General features: G+C 37.4%; 1 protein-coding gene across 3 annotated transcripts; it reads left to right on the forward strand.

Moving 5' to 3' along the window:
• Positions 1–541: 541 nt before the first annotated feature.
• LOC131692526 (protein lethal(2)essential for life-like) lies at positions 542–14,252 on the forward strand. 3 transcript variants are annotated; one of them, XM_058979634.1, is made up of 4 exons: positions 542–793; positions 983–1,456; positions 13,500–13,647; positions 13,906–14,252. In XM_058979634.1, the coding sequence occupies exons 2-4, from the start codon at positions 1,048–1,050 to the stop codon at positions 13,931–13,933; spliced, it is 585 nt and encodes a 194-aa protein (XP_058835617.1). In that variant the 5' UTR covers positions 542–793; positions 983–1,047; the 3' UTR covers positions 13,934–14,252. The 3 variants fall into 3 exon arrangements, with proteins under 3 accessions (XP_058835617.1, XP_058835616.1, XP_058835619.1); XM_058979633.1 differs by having other exon boundaries at positions 543–781; XM_058979636.1 differs by having other exon boundaries at positions 543–781; positions 1,061–1,456.
• The last annotated feature ends 2,651 nt before the right edge of the window (positions 14,253–16,903 follow it).

Here is a 16,903-nt window from a genome sequence, read left to right on the forward strand (position 1 = left end):
GAGCTATAACATGAATTACAAGATATTTGAAGCATTTTCTTTTTTTTTTATTTCGAATAGTCACCAATTCGTCTGAACTAACGCGATTACAAAACAAAATCTGCGATTATACATATGTAATCGTATTAATCATTCCGTTCAGAATTTCGCGTCACCCAAAGTGATCTTCACGGTTGATCGCACTCACGACTATTGCCTGATGGTACCCATCGACCAGACACACACCGTCGAGGCAGCTATTTTTGCCATAAACAGCTCTCGTTAGTTAGCGTCTATCAGCGTTCTATACTTTGGCACAGTTCCAAGCGAAAATCTCGTTGCACTTCTCACCCCGTGATTCACCGACAACCGTGCGATGGCGGGAACACCAAGCGGGTGCCGCTGTACAAAAACGAGCACGCTTTGCTAGATTCACCTGGCAGCGAAAATACTCGTTCTTGCATATAACTACTGTAGCTATAGTTAGATGGGGTATTGTTTGATATCACCCGCGGAAAATAAGCAGCAGCAGTTCGGATCAGAATCAAAACAATATCCCAACCCGCCGTTCGGACCGAGCCATAGTCGTTTCTAGGCTCCCGTCCAGAGCAGTTCAAGTTCAGGAAAGGCAGCAAACGCAAACGAACGAATCAAAGTTTCGAAAATAACCGCGCCTTCTAGGACCCACCTCGTGCATTGAAGCGTGGCAAGTTCAAAAGCGTTTCGGTCGTCAGCTGATTCGGAAGTATTTCTTCGCTCGGGTGAAACTTTCAGTTTCATTCTTTTTGCATCTTTGTCCGAGGTAAGAGTGAAGGTGAGAAAAGTGCGCGAAAGCGATTTTTTAGAAAAATCTGGCCACATAGAGGGAAATTTCAAGATTTTTCCGACCTACGACGCAATTGAATGTTCTAGACCGCCAGTCATTTTTTGCAAATTTTTATTTTACGATTAGTGAAACTCTGTTAAATCGATAAAATACACTATCATTCTTTTGACCGAATAGTTTTATAAGAGTCAGTCTCTTCCTCGCCTCACCCCGTCGCCGCATTCAACCAACCCGCATTCCGGATGGCCCCGCTAGTTCGCAGCTCAAGTTCGATGTCACTCGTTCCGGTGCAGTACCGCAGCTGGTGGGATGACTGGGATTTGCCCCTCTACACCCGGGTGCTAGAGAAATCCATCACCCAGGAGGTGCTGGGTGATGATCCGTTCTACTGGCGTCATCCACCTTTGCCGCCACTTCGCTGGTCCAGCCTGTGCCGCCCGTGGAAGTACTTCAGCCTGCGGGACGTTGGATCCCGGGTGGACTCGGATCGCGAAAAGTTCACCATCGAGGTAGACGTGCATCAGTTCGCTCCGCACGAGGTGACCGTAAGGAAAACGGACAAGTACATCACCATCGAGGGCAAGCACGAGGAGAAGCGGGACGAGTTGGGTTACGTTGCGAGACAGTTTTCCCGACGATATCTGATTCCGAGTGAGTATAGAGAAGAAAAGAACATAACTTATGGCAGTCACGCAACACTTAACTTGATTTGCAGTGAAATGGGGAGCGGGAAGAAATTATGGCGCAATCATGAAACTGATTCAGGAAATGGGTTGCTGATCGGAAAGCACAATTTTTATACGAATGTGCTTGTCGCGTGAATGAATCTTGATACGTTTTGGTATACACTGCATGGTTTCAATCATTAGGTGGATTAATTTACAGAATCAGATCACAGAATTCTTTGTAGAGTAAGAATTATTTTGATCTGTAAACGTGCTTCCGGATATGTCGTTATTTTCGTACCGGAATGAGATTGAGAAGAATGACAGAACGAAACAATAGTAAGACAAAATTCTCTTAGAATGCCTTGAGGGACGTCCCGAAAGCACATTGTTTCCAACATTGTTAGAGTAAATATTTTTTTAAAAATATAAAAAAGGTAAAAGCTTTTAATAGTTTTTGTTGTGCTGCGAGAAGGAGAAAAATCATTCGTTGGATATATAACTTCCACAAATACGGAACGATTCTTTTTTAAGTGCTCTTAAAATACATGTTACCAAAATAAATAATGTTCTAACTAACCTGTTGGAATCAATAAAAGCGGAAAGCCGCATTTATTCAGAGGCATTAAATACATCCATATCCACCGCACCAGTAGGAATGTTCCGAACAGTGCTGCCGGGTTCGAAAGTTGACTAATCAGCAGGGCCAACCAGAAGGGGTGGAAGGTGATTTCCCCGGGCCCAGAGTTCTAGTGGTGAGGGGGGTTAACTAAAACTCCGATTTTGGCAAACACTTTTCCGAAGAAAATATGTATGAAAATTCAATCAAAAACTCAATATCTTGTGTATGATATAACTAGGAAAACGAAAACTCTAAATACAATATCTTTGATATCAAAAATATTTTTATACCCAATCAGACGATCAGACTTGTTAGGGTATAAAAAAGTTAAACGATTTGGGTAGAAGTCTTGAGTTTTTTTTTCATTTTTAGTTTATTGAAAACTAAAAAAGAAGTAATTCGAGGATTTTTTCTTTAGTGCCTATAAACAAATAGTTTTTTGTCCCATTATGATGACGGATTCAAGTTTTGCAGCTGATAAAATGAAAAAGAAGAAAAACGCTTTGGGCTGATGCTGGTTTTCGTTCGAAAAATGTGAAGATTTCATTAACAAAAAAGTCAATATCCACGAAAAACAATTTCAGTTTATGCAAACGTTTCTGGCAATCTTTGTTCAATACAGTTACAGTTGAAATTCAAATTCGAATAAAACTTTCAAACATTTTTCTTCGTTGGATTTTCTCAAAACTTTTTTGATCTGTCCAAACTGTTCGAATAATTCTAATATCATTACGGATCGGTCATACAACGTGGACAAAAAACCATAGTTTTTGACTTCCTCCTTCCACTCTGTAGACAAGCGTGAACGATTCCTGCGCCCTTACCCCCCACCCACCATGTTTACGTGGACTAATCCGATTTCATTTGCAGAGTCATTTTATAAAAAGTGATTCCAATTTCAGGAAAATCACAAATGCTTGAAACGCTTTGATACTGGATGAACCTCAAGAACTGATGCTGACTGTAACCACAGGAACTAAATGAAAATCGTTAAAACTTTGTCCGCCGCAATTTTTAGGTGTTCTTAGACATTTATAAAACTATTTGATTTTTTGAATACAGTTGCAGTTTTTGCCATTTAAAATGTCAAATCTAGATGTCATTCTAAAATCCATTTTTTTATATACCCTCCACTATCCCCCATACCAAAGAGCCCACACAACAAGTAAACAAAAAGAAACGTGGAGATGAAAACAACGAACAAGAAAAATAATATGAAACCCCAGTGGAACTTAGTTCCTTTGAAGGGATTCACAAAATTAAGCCTAATTTAAATCAAAAATTTAATTATTAACTTAATGATAACGTGGTTTAAAACAAAAATGAAATCAAAGTAACTTTAAACTTATGAAGTAGGGAAAAACTAGCAGAAGCCAGAAAAACCTACAGGTTTGAATGGTTGATACGCTTAAAATATACATTCATTTACGTTCATCAGAAGTACGTTAAATTTTGATGGTCCGTGAAATGTGATGCGCGCAAGACCAAGGTTCGTACATGCACTGCTTCTCAATAGTTCGTTTGCGCTTCTAGTGTTCTGAATGTTTACCCGAGCCGCGAATACAAGATTGTGATGGAATTTCTGGTTGTGTAACGTATTGTGTACAAATATGATTGACTGAGAGTCGCGTATACCTATAATGGGGATAATTCTGTGGGGATAATTCTGCGTAACGAAACTATGTAAGGTTTGCATGCTTTAACTCCGCTATTACTAGACGGATTTTAATCATTCATATATCAAACGATTCAGAAGCGCCTAACTTGAAATCTGTTGAAAATCGATAAAATTGAAAAGTAAAAATTTCCATCAACGAGGCAGCTATTTCAAGCAGAGTCGTCAATAGGAAGCACCTAAGTGACTTAATCAAACATGAACATTTATGAATAGATGTGCCGCGTGCCTATTTGTATCAGATTTTGCACTTATGCCAAACGAATAACATCATGGTTATGGCGTGTGGAGGCTACAATAAGCGGTAGACGCTATGGATTTTCGGCAGCGGTGGCATCGCACACTGCTAAACCGTGTACGATTTTTTCGGGTACCAGCACGGTGTCACAGAAATCTTCGTGGGGTGGTTTTAGAAGGAGTTCATTGCGTGTATATGGTGCTAGAGTTTGCGTTTGAAAAAAATAATTTATTTTTATGCTTGTGTGTGTGCGGCGAATTAACGATATTTTCGGCGATTTGTAGACACGATGGGTAATGAGTTTTTTGGCACACACCTTTCATATTTCAGATAATGTGATACATATTTTATCACTACGGCATCTGACAATCTTCTGTAGTTATTTCTAAAGCACGGGCGGACTCAACTGGATTTACGTCCACAGAAAGGCAAGGGCTAGTTGGAGATTTTGCTGCCCAAGGAGACTGAGTTATGTAAGAGCAGTTTTACTTTTGATTTATTTTCCTAAAGTTGCGAGATAATCCGACCTTGGTAACTAATCTAAAAGTAATGCCATTTGACCAATAGAAAGCACTGATTGGTTTTTATTACAAGTTTGCATTATTATTTTGTATTGATCGAATTTCTTAGGGCATGTTCAGCAGCATAGTATTTTATATGGGAGTTTCAAAGTGGAACAGGAGCGAAGCTTTTTGATTTATTATTTCGAAGAGTTCTATTTCGAAATGCATAACTGGTATACGCTACCGTTCTCTTTGTTGCCTCATTTGGAATACGTTTGGAACTGTTTTTGATACACAAAGAGTATTCAGCATATACACTCAGGTTCAATAGATTGGGGAAAAATTGCTGTGTATATGACACGATCACGGCAACATCAAAAATAGTCCCTTTCAAGAGCGTGCAACACAATTCGCGAATGAATCTCAATCTGTCTTAATTATCGACTGGAGACTGGCTTATGGACATTATGCATGCGAGCCACAACATAGCTCGTACGCTGCACACACCTCTCTCCCCTGTATCTGACATGAGCAAATATAAAAATACGTTTTTCAATACACTAACCTTGCCGGTGTACCACGAAAATGCTACTTGAGGAAGCTAAAACATTTTCCTATACAATCAACCCGAGTTTTTTACGGAATTCCATCTGTTGCTCTTATTTTGTGCGAAAATATCACCCTCTTCACTTGGGGTTCCTTTGCGAAACACTCTTATTCTTCTTCTTTTCATTTTCAGATCACTTTTTCAAATGCACTTTTATCACACACCACTGAAAAAACACCCGCGAAACTGTAATCGTTTACTATTGCTTGTGGCAGTAAAAACTGGATTCTAACCATACTGTGCGCTTACTATTCTTCTATTGAATTCTTCTCATAGACTGGTTAGTTCGACTGGTCTGTCTATGAAAGTACCATCTCTATCACTTGAAATACATGTGATTTGACAGCTCGCAGTTTTCAGCAGCAGTTTGATCACTCGCACTTCGAAAGTGCGACGTCCAGGTTGGTGGGAAGTGCGCAATAACTAAACTTCAAATTTTCTGCCAATGTGCAGATGACCGAGGGAAAATGCCGAAAACTCTCATTTGTGCGTTTGAATTTTCACTTCGAATTCCATTTTTTCTCAATGCGTCGGTGCCTAGCAACAAGCGTGCGTTCCTGGCTTCCACATATCTTCACCTTAAGGCTATATAATCTTCAGTAATACACACTATAGCCCTCTCTCCTGTTCCAATATGTTACAATTTTCTATATAAAAAAATTCTAAAACCAAGTACAACGCCATGCTTTCTGTCTCAGCTCAGAAACTTTGTGAAAAACAATTTGTCAGCACAGATTATCAGACTGAATAAACTGACGACGTGGCATGGATTTTAAACTAAAAAGACACCTGCTCAAGCTGGTGAGAGTAAGCTCTAATTTTAAAATTTTCAGCTTTATGTTTCAAGTCAAAATTATTAATCTAAAACTGAACCACACTAGAACGTGTCCTTAGGTCGTTATCTGGCTCGAAAATATCTTACCCAATCTATCGAGCCTGAGTGTATATGATGAATACTCTTTATGTATTCAAAACGCAGTTCAAAACGTGTTTCGAATGAAGCAACACGACAGCGTACAGAAGTTTTAAAGTACGAAACAACATTGTTCGTAATGATAAATCAAAACTCTCTGCTGGGGATGTGATTATTTTCGTTCCAATTCAACTTCTAAACTTCTATACCAAGCACTACGCTGCTGAATACACCCTAAGGAATCAGATTAGTATAAAATATTAATGCTTGCAAACCTGCGATAACAATAAAAACTTTTGGGTTGACCATCAAGAATTCTTACAGATTAGCTTCCCAACGTTTTGAAACAAAACTGAAACTGCTCCAATATAGTTCAATCATCTTGCCAACCAAAGTTTACATACAAAGGCATGTTGTCAGATGCTCCCCTTCGAATTAATGTATCAACGCAACAGCCCACACGATCCAACTGTGTACGAGTCAATGCCTAAGAGAAGAGACGACAACAGGCTTCTTGCTCTTCTTAATTTTATCTACCAGGCCCTGTCGTTATTCCAAAGACAACAAGAATCCATCGTTGCCAGATTCCATTTGCATGTTTTTCACAATTGCTGAAAATAGTTGTACCTGGAATATCGAGCCTCTGTCAAGAATTCATAATACTATCTGTATTTAAAAATTGAATTTTATGTTTATTCGCGTCTCTCTTAAGAATACACGTAGTTCATTCAGGGTATTTATTCAATTTGCATGAAATGTTCATGTGTATGAAAAGTAGCCAAAATAAATTCAGCAGCACTATTCTTCATCCCGTTTGAAAATATTATGAACGCTCTTGACTGGCAAAACGACCAATCAGAAGCTGGTTCAATATTGAGGTTAGGAGTGGATCAAATTGGCTACGCGATTGTCTTCTCTTCTCTTAGGTCAATGCCACCACTGCCGAAACCAGCCTCCTGGCAACACTACACCTAGAGTTTGACAACGACCTACATATATGGGGCGCTATAGCTATAAAGCCCCAAACAAACAATTATTTTCAGCGATATGCAAAATATTCAAGTATTCCACATGACGTTTTGCATCTTGCGGGATGATTAAGATACCATATCATTCAAAAAATGTATACTTAGTAAACAAATGCAGTTTTTATTGAACTACTGTTACATGAGAGATGGGACATTCGTTCGCAAACAGTTCAAATGAACATGGTTCTTCGAAAAGATTAAAAAAATTATTTATGTAAAAATGTCTGAGGAACACGATGGCATTAGGATTTTCAAAATTAAAATATATGTATTGAGACAAAAATTGACTTTAAATATTTAACTGAAAAAATCGCATAATTGGCAGCACTACCGTAAAAGTTCATATTTTTTTCTGCACTCCTTGAACAATTTTCATCAAAAGCCATCTTGCGGTTTGATTCTAGAGTAAATAGAACCGGAGATATAATCAAAAGAAAATCGACGGTTTTGGCAATTTGTCAAAACGGGGGAAACTCCCAAGGCCCGAGGAGTGGTTCAATTGACACAAAAATTTGGGTTTTTACACATTGGCCCAAGATGAACATTATTTGGTTCAAATTCGTGAAGGTCGATTTCAAGTTTGCATATTTTTTTATCACTTCCCGCGGAATGCCCCTTATATCTTCGTATCCAGCTTTTTACGTGCCATTATGGCGGCCACTATCGCCCATTTCGTAATATGTCAACATTCCTTTTTATCGACAATAGTTGTTTACGTCAACCGCCCAATAAGATAAAGTCATCCTACAATGTAAATCCAATGCGTTGGATGATTATTCAATAAACGCCCGACATCCTTTACTAGGCATTGCTGTCGAGCTATTGTCAAAAAAGGCAAATAAACGTATTACGAACTAAATAATTTAGACCGCCATTATAGCACGTAAAAAACTGGATTCTATAAGTTTTCACTTTGCGCCCGGCTTTAGTTCCGGGCATAAATAAACTCTACTGAAAAGACCCAGATTCCGACTTCCCGTTTAAAAACATTGATTGAACTCGATTGGAACATATTTGAGCTTCTTTCGGATCAAAGATAATCATCTAAGTATTGCAAAGATTTTGAAAGAACTAACGCGGACATATTCAACAATGACAGATATCCCGAAAGGTCGTTCAGATAAGTTCAGAATTATGATATTTACTTTGGATTAAGCAAATGACATTAGTGGCGACAAGGCTTGTATGAAGGACTATCGCGTGTAAATGTCCGCTTACAAAGTTGAGATCGACGGGGGGTCACCGATTCGAAAGTGTGCGTGGATCTACTGAAGAACGGGATTGACTGTTTCAAGGTCCCTTTGATTCATTGAGCAAAGATTTTTGAATGGAAATCGCACTGGATGGGACAAAATTGTGTGTACCTTCAACCTCATATCAGGTGAGCTTTGGTGTTTCATTACGTCTTCTTCGACAAGAATCGTCTGCCTGTTCGGCTGTTGTACCGAGAATCGTGAGAATTACACTTGCATTGAGAATGTTGAAAAATAATTATGCCTAGTATGAGAGAGTCCATATGATCAAGGGCCCTAGGAATCTAAAGTGTTCCCTTTAAAGAATCGCTCTTGCAGAAAAACTCACTACACCACGCCAGTCACTACGATAGATCATTATGCTCTTTTGGAAGAGTATCACTCTCACATGGGGAACTCAGTTAAAACAGCAGTTGGAGTTAGAACCTGTCTTAGTTTCTCCTCGAGTAAAAATTGCATTAGTTTTGCAACCCTTTGGTGTTTGCATTCTTTTCTTTTTCAGTGTTCAGTTCACTTGAAAATGACACATGATCTTCACTAATTTCATGATTTATCCTTACAAAAATTAAAAAGTCGGCCATGATTTCAGTGCCCCTCTGAGGCTGGCGCCCTTGGTGGAGACCAACCTGGCCAACTGCACACTACGGCTCTGCTGGTCACCTACTGAATCCTACTTTTCACTTGCCGTTCACATCAATGGCATTATCGTTAACGCTGTCGTGGTGTTCACGAGTCTTCCTTGCCTACAGGCCACCATCATAAACCCTACGTTATTGGCGCTCGCTTGCTTTTTTCTGGCGCTGGATGTAACGTTTGGAATTGTTGTTATCGCCTGCACACTTGCCACAAATTTGCAAACCGTTCACTGAAAGTATAAATGCGTAAATAAAACGAAAATGACCATGCAATTCACGAATTCATTCATCGTTTTCTGCAACGAAGCATTTTCCTGCATTGTAAATAGTTGGTTTCGTTCATTTCACGTACACACAGAAAAAAGAGATTGGTAAAAGTAAGAGTGTTCCGCTCTTAGCAAAAAATAACCAACGCCTACTATTAGGCTGAAAGAAAAACTTTTAACTTAATCAAGAATAATAATCAAAATAAAAGTTTTCATTTTAAGCTAATAAAGAATTCCATAAAGAATATTCAAAATAAAAGTTTTATTTTCAAACTAGAAATATGCGTTGGTTGCGAAAATTTTCAAAAGTTTGACATATTTAGTGTACGCTGAACGAAAGTTGTCATTGATGACGAAAGTATTGTTCGTGAATGAAACGAAATGTTTCGTTCTTTTACTGAATGTTTGTGTATAGCACAATTATTTTGCAAAAGGCGAATATTTCGTGTATTGGACGATTTCGTTAACCGCAGGATTTCATTTTCGTCCATCGAACAAAAAATTTCGTATTTTTATATAGGGTAAAGTGCCTATTTTCACCATACTAAGAAGGGTGCCTCACTAATTCATTAATTTCTTGTCCTGTAATCAATGGAATGTGTAAAACATGAACAATTACATGAACAGCTTTGCTTCGTTGTAAAGAACCAAGATAATAACATAAATGCACTGAAAACAGTGAAATTCTCGTGTTTGAGCGCAACAAAAACTCGAATCGAGTGCCCCTATTGTTTCGCTACCATTTTACTCAATGTGTTGAACAAAGAAGACCGACACTGCTCTAACCAACGCACAGAGGAGTAACTAGAACAAAATCTTGGCCGAAAACCAAAATAATTTTTTTCGATTTTTTTGTTTCGTTATATTTTTTTACATACCTAAGAACCTACTGTATAACGTGACAAAATTAGGAGTATATCAAAAATTGTTAAAGAATTTTTGCATGTATGCCCAATGGTGATATTTTAAGAGATGTTTTAATCGTTTTCGTAATATATTCAGCAAAATTGCTTTCTAGTGATGATGAATGTATTAAATAAGACAATATTATTACAAACGTAGTTCAACACAGCCGTTTGTTTAACTTCAGCTTAAAACTAACTAAAAAAGTAGACTTGCTGTGTATTGCACCAATTTTAAAAAATACCTTTTTGAAACATTTTATTCCAAATTTTAACGATAAAAAAGTTACATTATACGGCTAGATCCGGCAAAGTTGCTGAAGCAGTATTACAAAACAAGATTTCAGTTATACAAAAAATATTCGAACTCTTCCGATTTTGTCCGATCTACCAATCCCAAGCGATTTGAAAATATTGAATTTTTTACTAATTTGAGGTACACCGAAATGCTGTAAGGCCAAATATTATGTTTGCCAAAATGTATCTCTATGAAAATATGCACAGGCGTCCCTTTTCTTCTCCCTTTCCCACTGATCAAATGTCTATGCAACTGGAAAAACAAATGTATTCACAAAGATCACCTAGAAATTACTAGTATTCGAAAGGATATAGAAAATTGGCCTCTGCACTGGTAGGTGGGTAGATGCCAAATTGTCCCAAAAACTAGTAATTGCCTATTTTTAGTTCATATTAAGGCATAATAACAACAATTGCAGCAGCAAGTAATTTTGGCCAGGATTCGACCCCAATTACTCCTCTGTGCAACGGCTTCAAATGGGTGGGGTGATAATAGTAACATATCAAAAATGGGCTCAAGACTCTATTACCTTTTTATCCGATCTTTTAGGATCTATCTTTGACAACATCGATTTTTTTTTTAAATAAAGAAGCCGATCTGGCAGAATTGAATTTATTTCAAAATGCTTCACCACTATTGCACAATAGAATTATTGTGATATTTTTTGTTCGTGACATTTACGGAAAATGTTCACGAAAGTTAGATGCACTCTCCTAGTAACTAATTTTTCGTGAAAAAATACTGTGGGGATTCATTGGCAAAAAGAATGCATAGCGCGAATCTATTTTGGTAATAGCAAGAATTGTTAGATAAAATAAACGAAAAACTTCGGATTATATACACATTTTGCAAAAAAATCGATTTTGCCGGATCGATATTTTCATCCGCGAATGAAAAAAAAAACAATTTTTCGAGGTAGAATTCTACACATAAAATGGGTTGTTCATTAATAGTAGGGGGAACTGGGCCAATGCGGACCTAGTATGGGTTTATGAGCTATAGAGCTGGAACGTGTCAACCGATTCACAAATAATTTTTTTTTGTGAAAGCCTGATCAATTGCGTACATTTTTACCTAAGACGACTTTTTCCGATCATTTAACGTATTGTGTATAAACGGTTATGCGCAAAAGTACATGAAAGGTCCGATTTACCCCAACCCTGTTTTTATCGGACCACCCACTTTGTAGTAAATGTGCTATAAAAGTAAGAGCTGGGCCAAATTACCTAAAAATGATTATGAGCTATAACGTCGAAATCTGTCAACCAATTCGCGAAAACTTATGTTTTTCTAAAAGCTCGACCGACTGCGCACACTTTCCTCTCAAAGGGTTTTTCGCGATCGCGTATCAGATCGTATATACGACCAAAGGTCCAAATTGGACCAACCCATATTCTATTATTCACACACCGATTAAACGAAAACAGTTGACAGTTTCGGCTAAAACAAGATGTTACATAAAAGATATTATCCGGCAGATCCAAAATAACGATAATGCATTTGGCTTAATATATTGTTGTTGCCAACAAAAATCTTTTTTTTTGGCTTACATCTTTTTCAAAAAAAGGGCTCCAAAACAACATTCGCCCCTAGCGTACGTACATTAAAATTGGGAACCGCAAAATTTTGTAAGATAAAACAGAGCTACATGACAGCCATGAAAATTATATATGCGCTTTTCATAATACTACCATAGCTGAGAAACACCTGGGGGTCCGAATTAGGCCACTTCCCCCTAAAAAATAACTTTCGTGAGATGAAAACAAACCGATTTCGTTAATTTTAGGAATTATTTGATGAATTAAACGTAAACAAATTATTACGAATGATTTTCTATCACGAACAACTAATTTAAATAAAAACTTCATCTGAATAAATACACACATTTCGTATGTTTTACGAAAGTGGATTTTATAAAACCTATCCGTAGCACATTTACGAATAAACTCATTCGGTGGTATAAATTGTTTGTGCATAGATATTTTTGGAATACTTAAAAAATCGCTCATATTACGAAAGGTGCTCGTAAATATTTGAAAGACTTTCGTATAACCAATTCGTAAGCCGATGAAAGTCGTTTCGTGGTTTTTACGAAAAACTTATAATTAAAATAAATGCATTTCAGTAAAACTACGAATGATTCACCATGTGTACGAAAATGTCGTTTTCTATTTTATGAAAGTAGCAGGTTTACGAATATTTTCTCTTACACACAGAAAAAAATAGAAATAAGAGTTTTTCGCTCTTAGCAAAAAACAACCAACACATACCCTCAATTTGAAAATAAAACTTTTATTTTGATTACTATTTTTCAATAGCTAAAAGGAAAACTTTTATTTTGATTATTATTCTTGATAAAGTTAACAGTAGACGTGGGTTGATTTTGCTAACAGTGGGACACTCTTACTTTTACCAACATTTTTTTTCTGTTTGTAGTATTTGTGTTTCGTGTGATGCTATTGAAGACTGTGTTTTGGATCGGTTATGATACATTCTTCTCTGCATTATCCGCACAAGCTTTTCCGTGGAGTGCCAGTTACAATACTTACCCTTCGAGAGTACATAGCGTGGATTCTTTTGGGGTTTTCGATTGATGTGTACCGGTGTAGTGGAGTGCACTGGTTTTGCACTTTCTAGCAGAAGTGTCAATGGAACATACCCTGTTTTCTGCACTTGTGCTAGAAAGTGCAAAAATGGTGCAGTTTCAGTGCACTCCACTACACCGGTGTCAATCAATTGGAAATCCCATTTAATATCAATTCTTTTTGTGTTTGACTTGCATAGTCAAGTCAGAGGTCAAAGGAAGATACCCAAGTATCAGATGTAACGGATTCTATTTCTCCGAATAGCAACATGGATGTTGCATATGGTTCACTGGGGGTTTGGGTTACATGTATCTGTCATTTTCCATATAAACGCGAATCCTAGATTCAACGCTGTCACCGAAGTGCTTGGTGTTTGGAAAAGGACTGTTTTTGGGATAGTTTGTTAATTAGACACTTTCTGTCATCATTAATTGTACATATTTTGCCCCAAGATCAAATTATCGTCTATGCTTTTCCTATAATAAAATCACTTTTTTTCTACAGTTGGCTACGATGCGAACCTGATCGTGTCTTCCCTCTCCTCGGACGGAGTGCTAACCGTTACTGCCCCCCGGATTGGCCTGCCAGCGCCGAAGGTCGAGAAGTACGTCCCCATCTGGCACACCGGAAAACCTGCCATCGAGGATAAGAAGTAATCTCGAACAGACGCGAAAACAGAGTCGTCGAATTAATCAGGAAATCCATACAAAAAAAATAAAAACAATATTCTGCCACGGTTGTTCGATTGAGTGAAACACCACAAATACCCGGAGCCAAATTTAGAGGGCGAATAACCTTCGATGGTGCAAGGATAGAATAGATTTTCGAACTCTCTGTCCTTGTTGTTGATACGAATCGAGGTACAGCGGATTTTTCATGATCGTTGATTTTTTTATTCTTTTTTTTTTAGTTTTGTGATTGGCTTCTACTACCCATAACATTTTTCGGCACCTGCTCTGCACTTCACCTTCAAATGCGACAAGCACAAGTTCAACGTGGTAGCAGCACGATAAAATGCTGTAGTTCGAGGTAGGTTTTTCGTTATCATTTTGTGATATGAAGGCCACTTTGTGATACACAATTAGATGCACTCACCAGTGGTAAAAGCAGTAAAAAGAAAACTAACAATTAAAATGCTATGTAGCGAAATACCAAATCGGCAAAGCCAATGTGATTCAATATGTGTTGTTTAGTAATAGTATGTTGATAATTTGTTTCAAAATATAAGAAATATACGACACGTTTTCCGAAAAATTATAGCTCTCGAGTTTGGGTGTGTGTATCACAACGCAATCCTTTGTCAATTTGAGAAATTAGGCAATACTGAAAATATGATATGATAAATACTGCAAGTTGTATTCTCATAGTTTTAGTGACTTTTAAGCTACATGTACAATCAGTAGCTCTACAATATTTGATATCGATGTCGGGTGTCCACTCAGATTTACGAGACCTTCGAACAAAAAATTGATTGAATTGAATCAAAAATAGTATATGCGTTTGGAAACTATTTTATCGTAATAGTGGACAAACGAATAATAGCGGTAACAACAAAACATTGCACGGTCGGGTGTGGTCTACTATGCTACCTTTGCCAGCAGCAATTGATTATGTTTCAATAAATGCGCCTGCCACTCAACATAACACTATGTCTGTCATGCCTGTGAGATAGCACCTGGAAGTAGGTATATGGCAAAACGAACTAATACTACTATTCAAATAAACCCTTCGAAATAATGCATTCCTCAACAATACATCGGAAGCAAATTGTTGTTATTCTTTCAAACAATACTGTGTGCGAGTGCGGCCACAAAACACTAATCGATTACGTGGCACACGCGGCTATTGAACGGCCCTACGCTACTTGAAAATACCGCAGTTTGCATAACCTTCAAAAAATGTGCAAAAATGCGAAGCGGCACACGCTTTGATTTGAGTGAACCAATCCACCCTGAAGCGATAGTTCGGTTAACAATTTTCAATAGTTTTGTTTGTTTTAAGTCCAATAAAATGATTATTGATAAAGGAAACGATATTTTCATTGAAACAACATTGCATTCAATAATATTACTTATTAAATTTAATGCACATCTGTTATAATTTTTTTTCAGTGTACGCATGATACACCCTAAATGTCAACACATTCAGGCTAATTTGTTTACCTTTTATTTAAAGGCTAAAAGTAATTTTCTCACGAATTGTTAATTTTTACGACGGACAATTTCGGAAATTTAATAAACGGATAGTTTTTTGGAGTTAACAGGTGTGCAAAAGACTTAGTAGCTCCGGACAATTGAAATTATTTTGATCTAGGTTTTGCTTGTCAAAGTTAGCATGGAGTACTTGAAATCTGTAACTGTATTAGTGTGTTCAACAGTTTGTTTTCCTCCACCTGTCACAGATGGAGGAAAACAAATCGAAAATAACTTTTCGGTCGGATTATTTTCATGATGGAATATGACCAACCGGAATTGTACGTCTCCCGAATAAGTTTTGCAGCGACATAGAGCATTTCAACACCATTATAAATACTTTACGAGAACTAATTCAAATGTTTAAATTGACTGACAGTTTTATATATGACAGTTGGAGGAAAACAAACTCCCAAGTAGTGTTAGTGAAATCATTTGCATAGAACTCTATACTTTTCTACAGCTACACAAATACTACATCACTAGCTGGTGTAAAATAATAAAGTTACGCGAGAATCGTTTACCGGTTAATCGGGCAGATTTTTTCTGCCAAATCTTAGCATTTTTGCTTCTTTTACCGAAATCTGAAATTCTTAGATCTCAGCCAAGAGGGTGACATGAAGTCACATTATCGTAGTCAATATAGCATTGATTGTAACGAAATTTGTTCTAAACACGAACGAGGAGCACTTTTGTTTGCATCAAATCAAAGAAAGTGTGCGTTGTTTTCAGAAGGGTGAATTCCTTTGAAAAATGAGTGAAGTCTACATAAGTTGGCTTCCTGGCTCGGCTAGTTCAAAGAGAATAGGAAAAGAGACGAATAGTGTGAAGCCAAAAATACCTTATTGAGCAAACCAATCGTGCAATGTAAATAAACATTACTCATGCCTGAGTTGGAGGAGATAAGTATTGTAAATCTATCAAAAAAAAATTGAATTTTCGTCACAATTTAGTGCAATCGTGATTGTAAGGTGCATTCTAGAGTCTATGTATGAGTAAAAACAAGTTTTAAAATTATTTCAACTCTTTGTTTCGAAATGCACATCGTTTGATAATCAAATCCAACGATCGACAAAAGGTTTGTTTTCAAAATATAATAGGAGTCATTTAAAGTGCTGCCTTTGGAAACGGTTGCCAAATTCTAGTGTTGAAATCATCGTAAAGGGAGTGTTGCCGTTTTGACTGATTTTCACTCTGCGTCTCTTTCACTATTCTCTTTGGGCTAGTTACCAAAAATGACAGCGAACACGCTTTAAGCAACGTTCACATTGCTCCGAGCCAACGTTGTTAACTCGACTTGAAACTTGTCGAATGCAAACAAACTTTATTTTGATGTATTTAACTGGTACTCAGGTGGTAAAAGCGTTCGGATTTTATAGGGGAAAAGCAATCCAAGAAAAAGCATGATTTCTGATATGTTGTCAATAATTATTTTAAATGCCACTTTGAAATTATATTATACTGTTTATGTGAACAGACCTTAAGCATTTGAAACGTCCCAGTCAAAAAGGGCTGGATGTTGTTGGCTCGAATCAAAACTTGTCGAAAGTAAACAAAGTTCATTTCATATCGTCAACCTGGCGCCCAGGTGGTGAAATCTACGGAGTGCTGGAGCGTTGCCAAAAAGAATTATTTTCAGATTAAATTTTACTAAACATCCCAGTTTAACTCAGCCGGAATGCTGGCTGGTTCTAAATCGTATTCCGGCTGTTGTGA

Source organism: Topomyia yanbarensis, chromosome 3 (genome assembly GCF_030247195.1).
Source record: "Topomyia yanbarensis strain Yona2022 chromosome 3, ASM3024719v1, whole genome shotgun sequence".
Classification (NCBI taxonomy): Eukaryota; Metazoa; Arthropoda; class Insecta; order Diptera; family Culicidae; genus Topomyia; species Topomyia yanbarensis.

Excerpts from the sequence above, each read along its gene's own strand:
- LOC131692526 (XM_058979634.1), top strand. The coding sequence starts at position 1,048 with ATGGCCCCGCTAGTTCGCAGCTCAAGTTCGATGTCACTCGTTCCGGTG. Across the intron at positions 1,457-13,499 it reads CCGACGATATCTGATTCCGA|TTGGCTACGATGCGAACCTG; the intron begins GTGAGTATAGAG and ends TTTTTTCTACAG. Across the intron at positions 13,648-13,905 it reads CCTGCCATCGAGGATAAGAA|TTTTGTGATTGGCTTCTACT; the intron begins GTAATCTCGAAC and ends TTTTTTTTTTAG.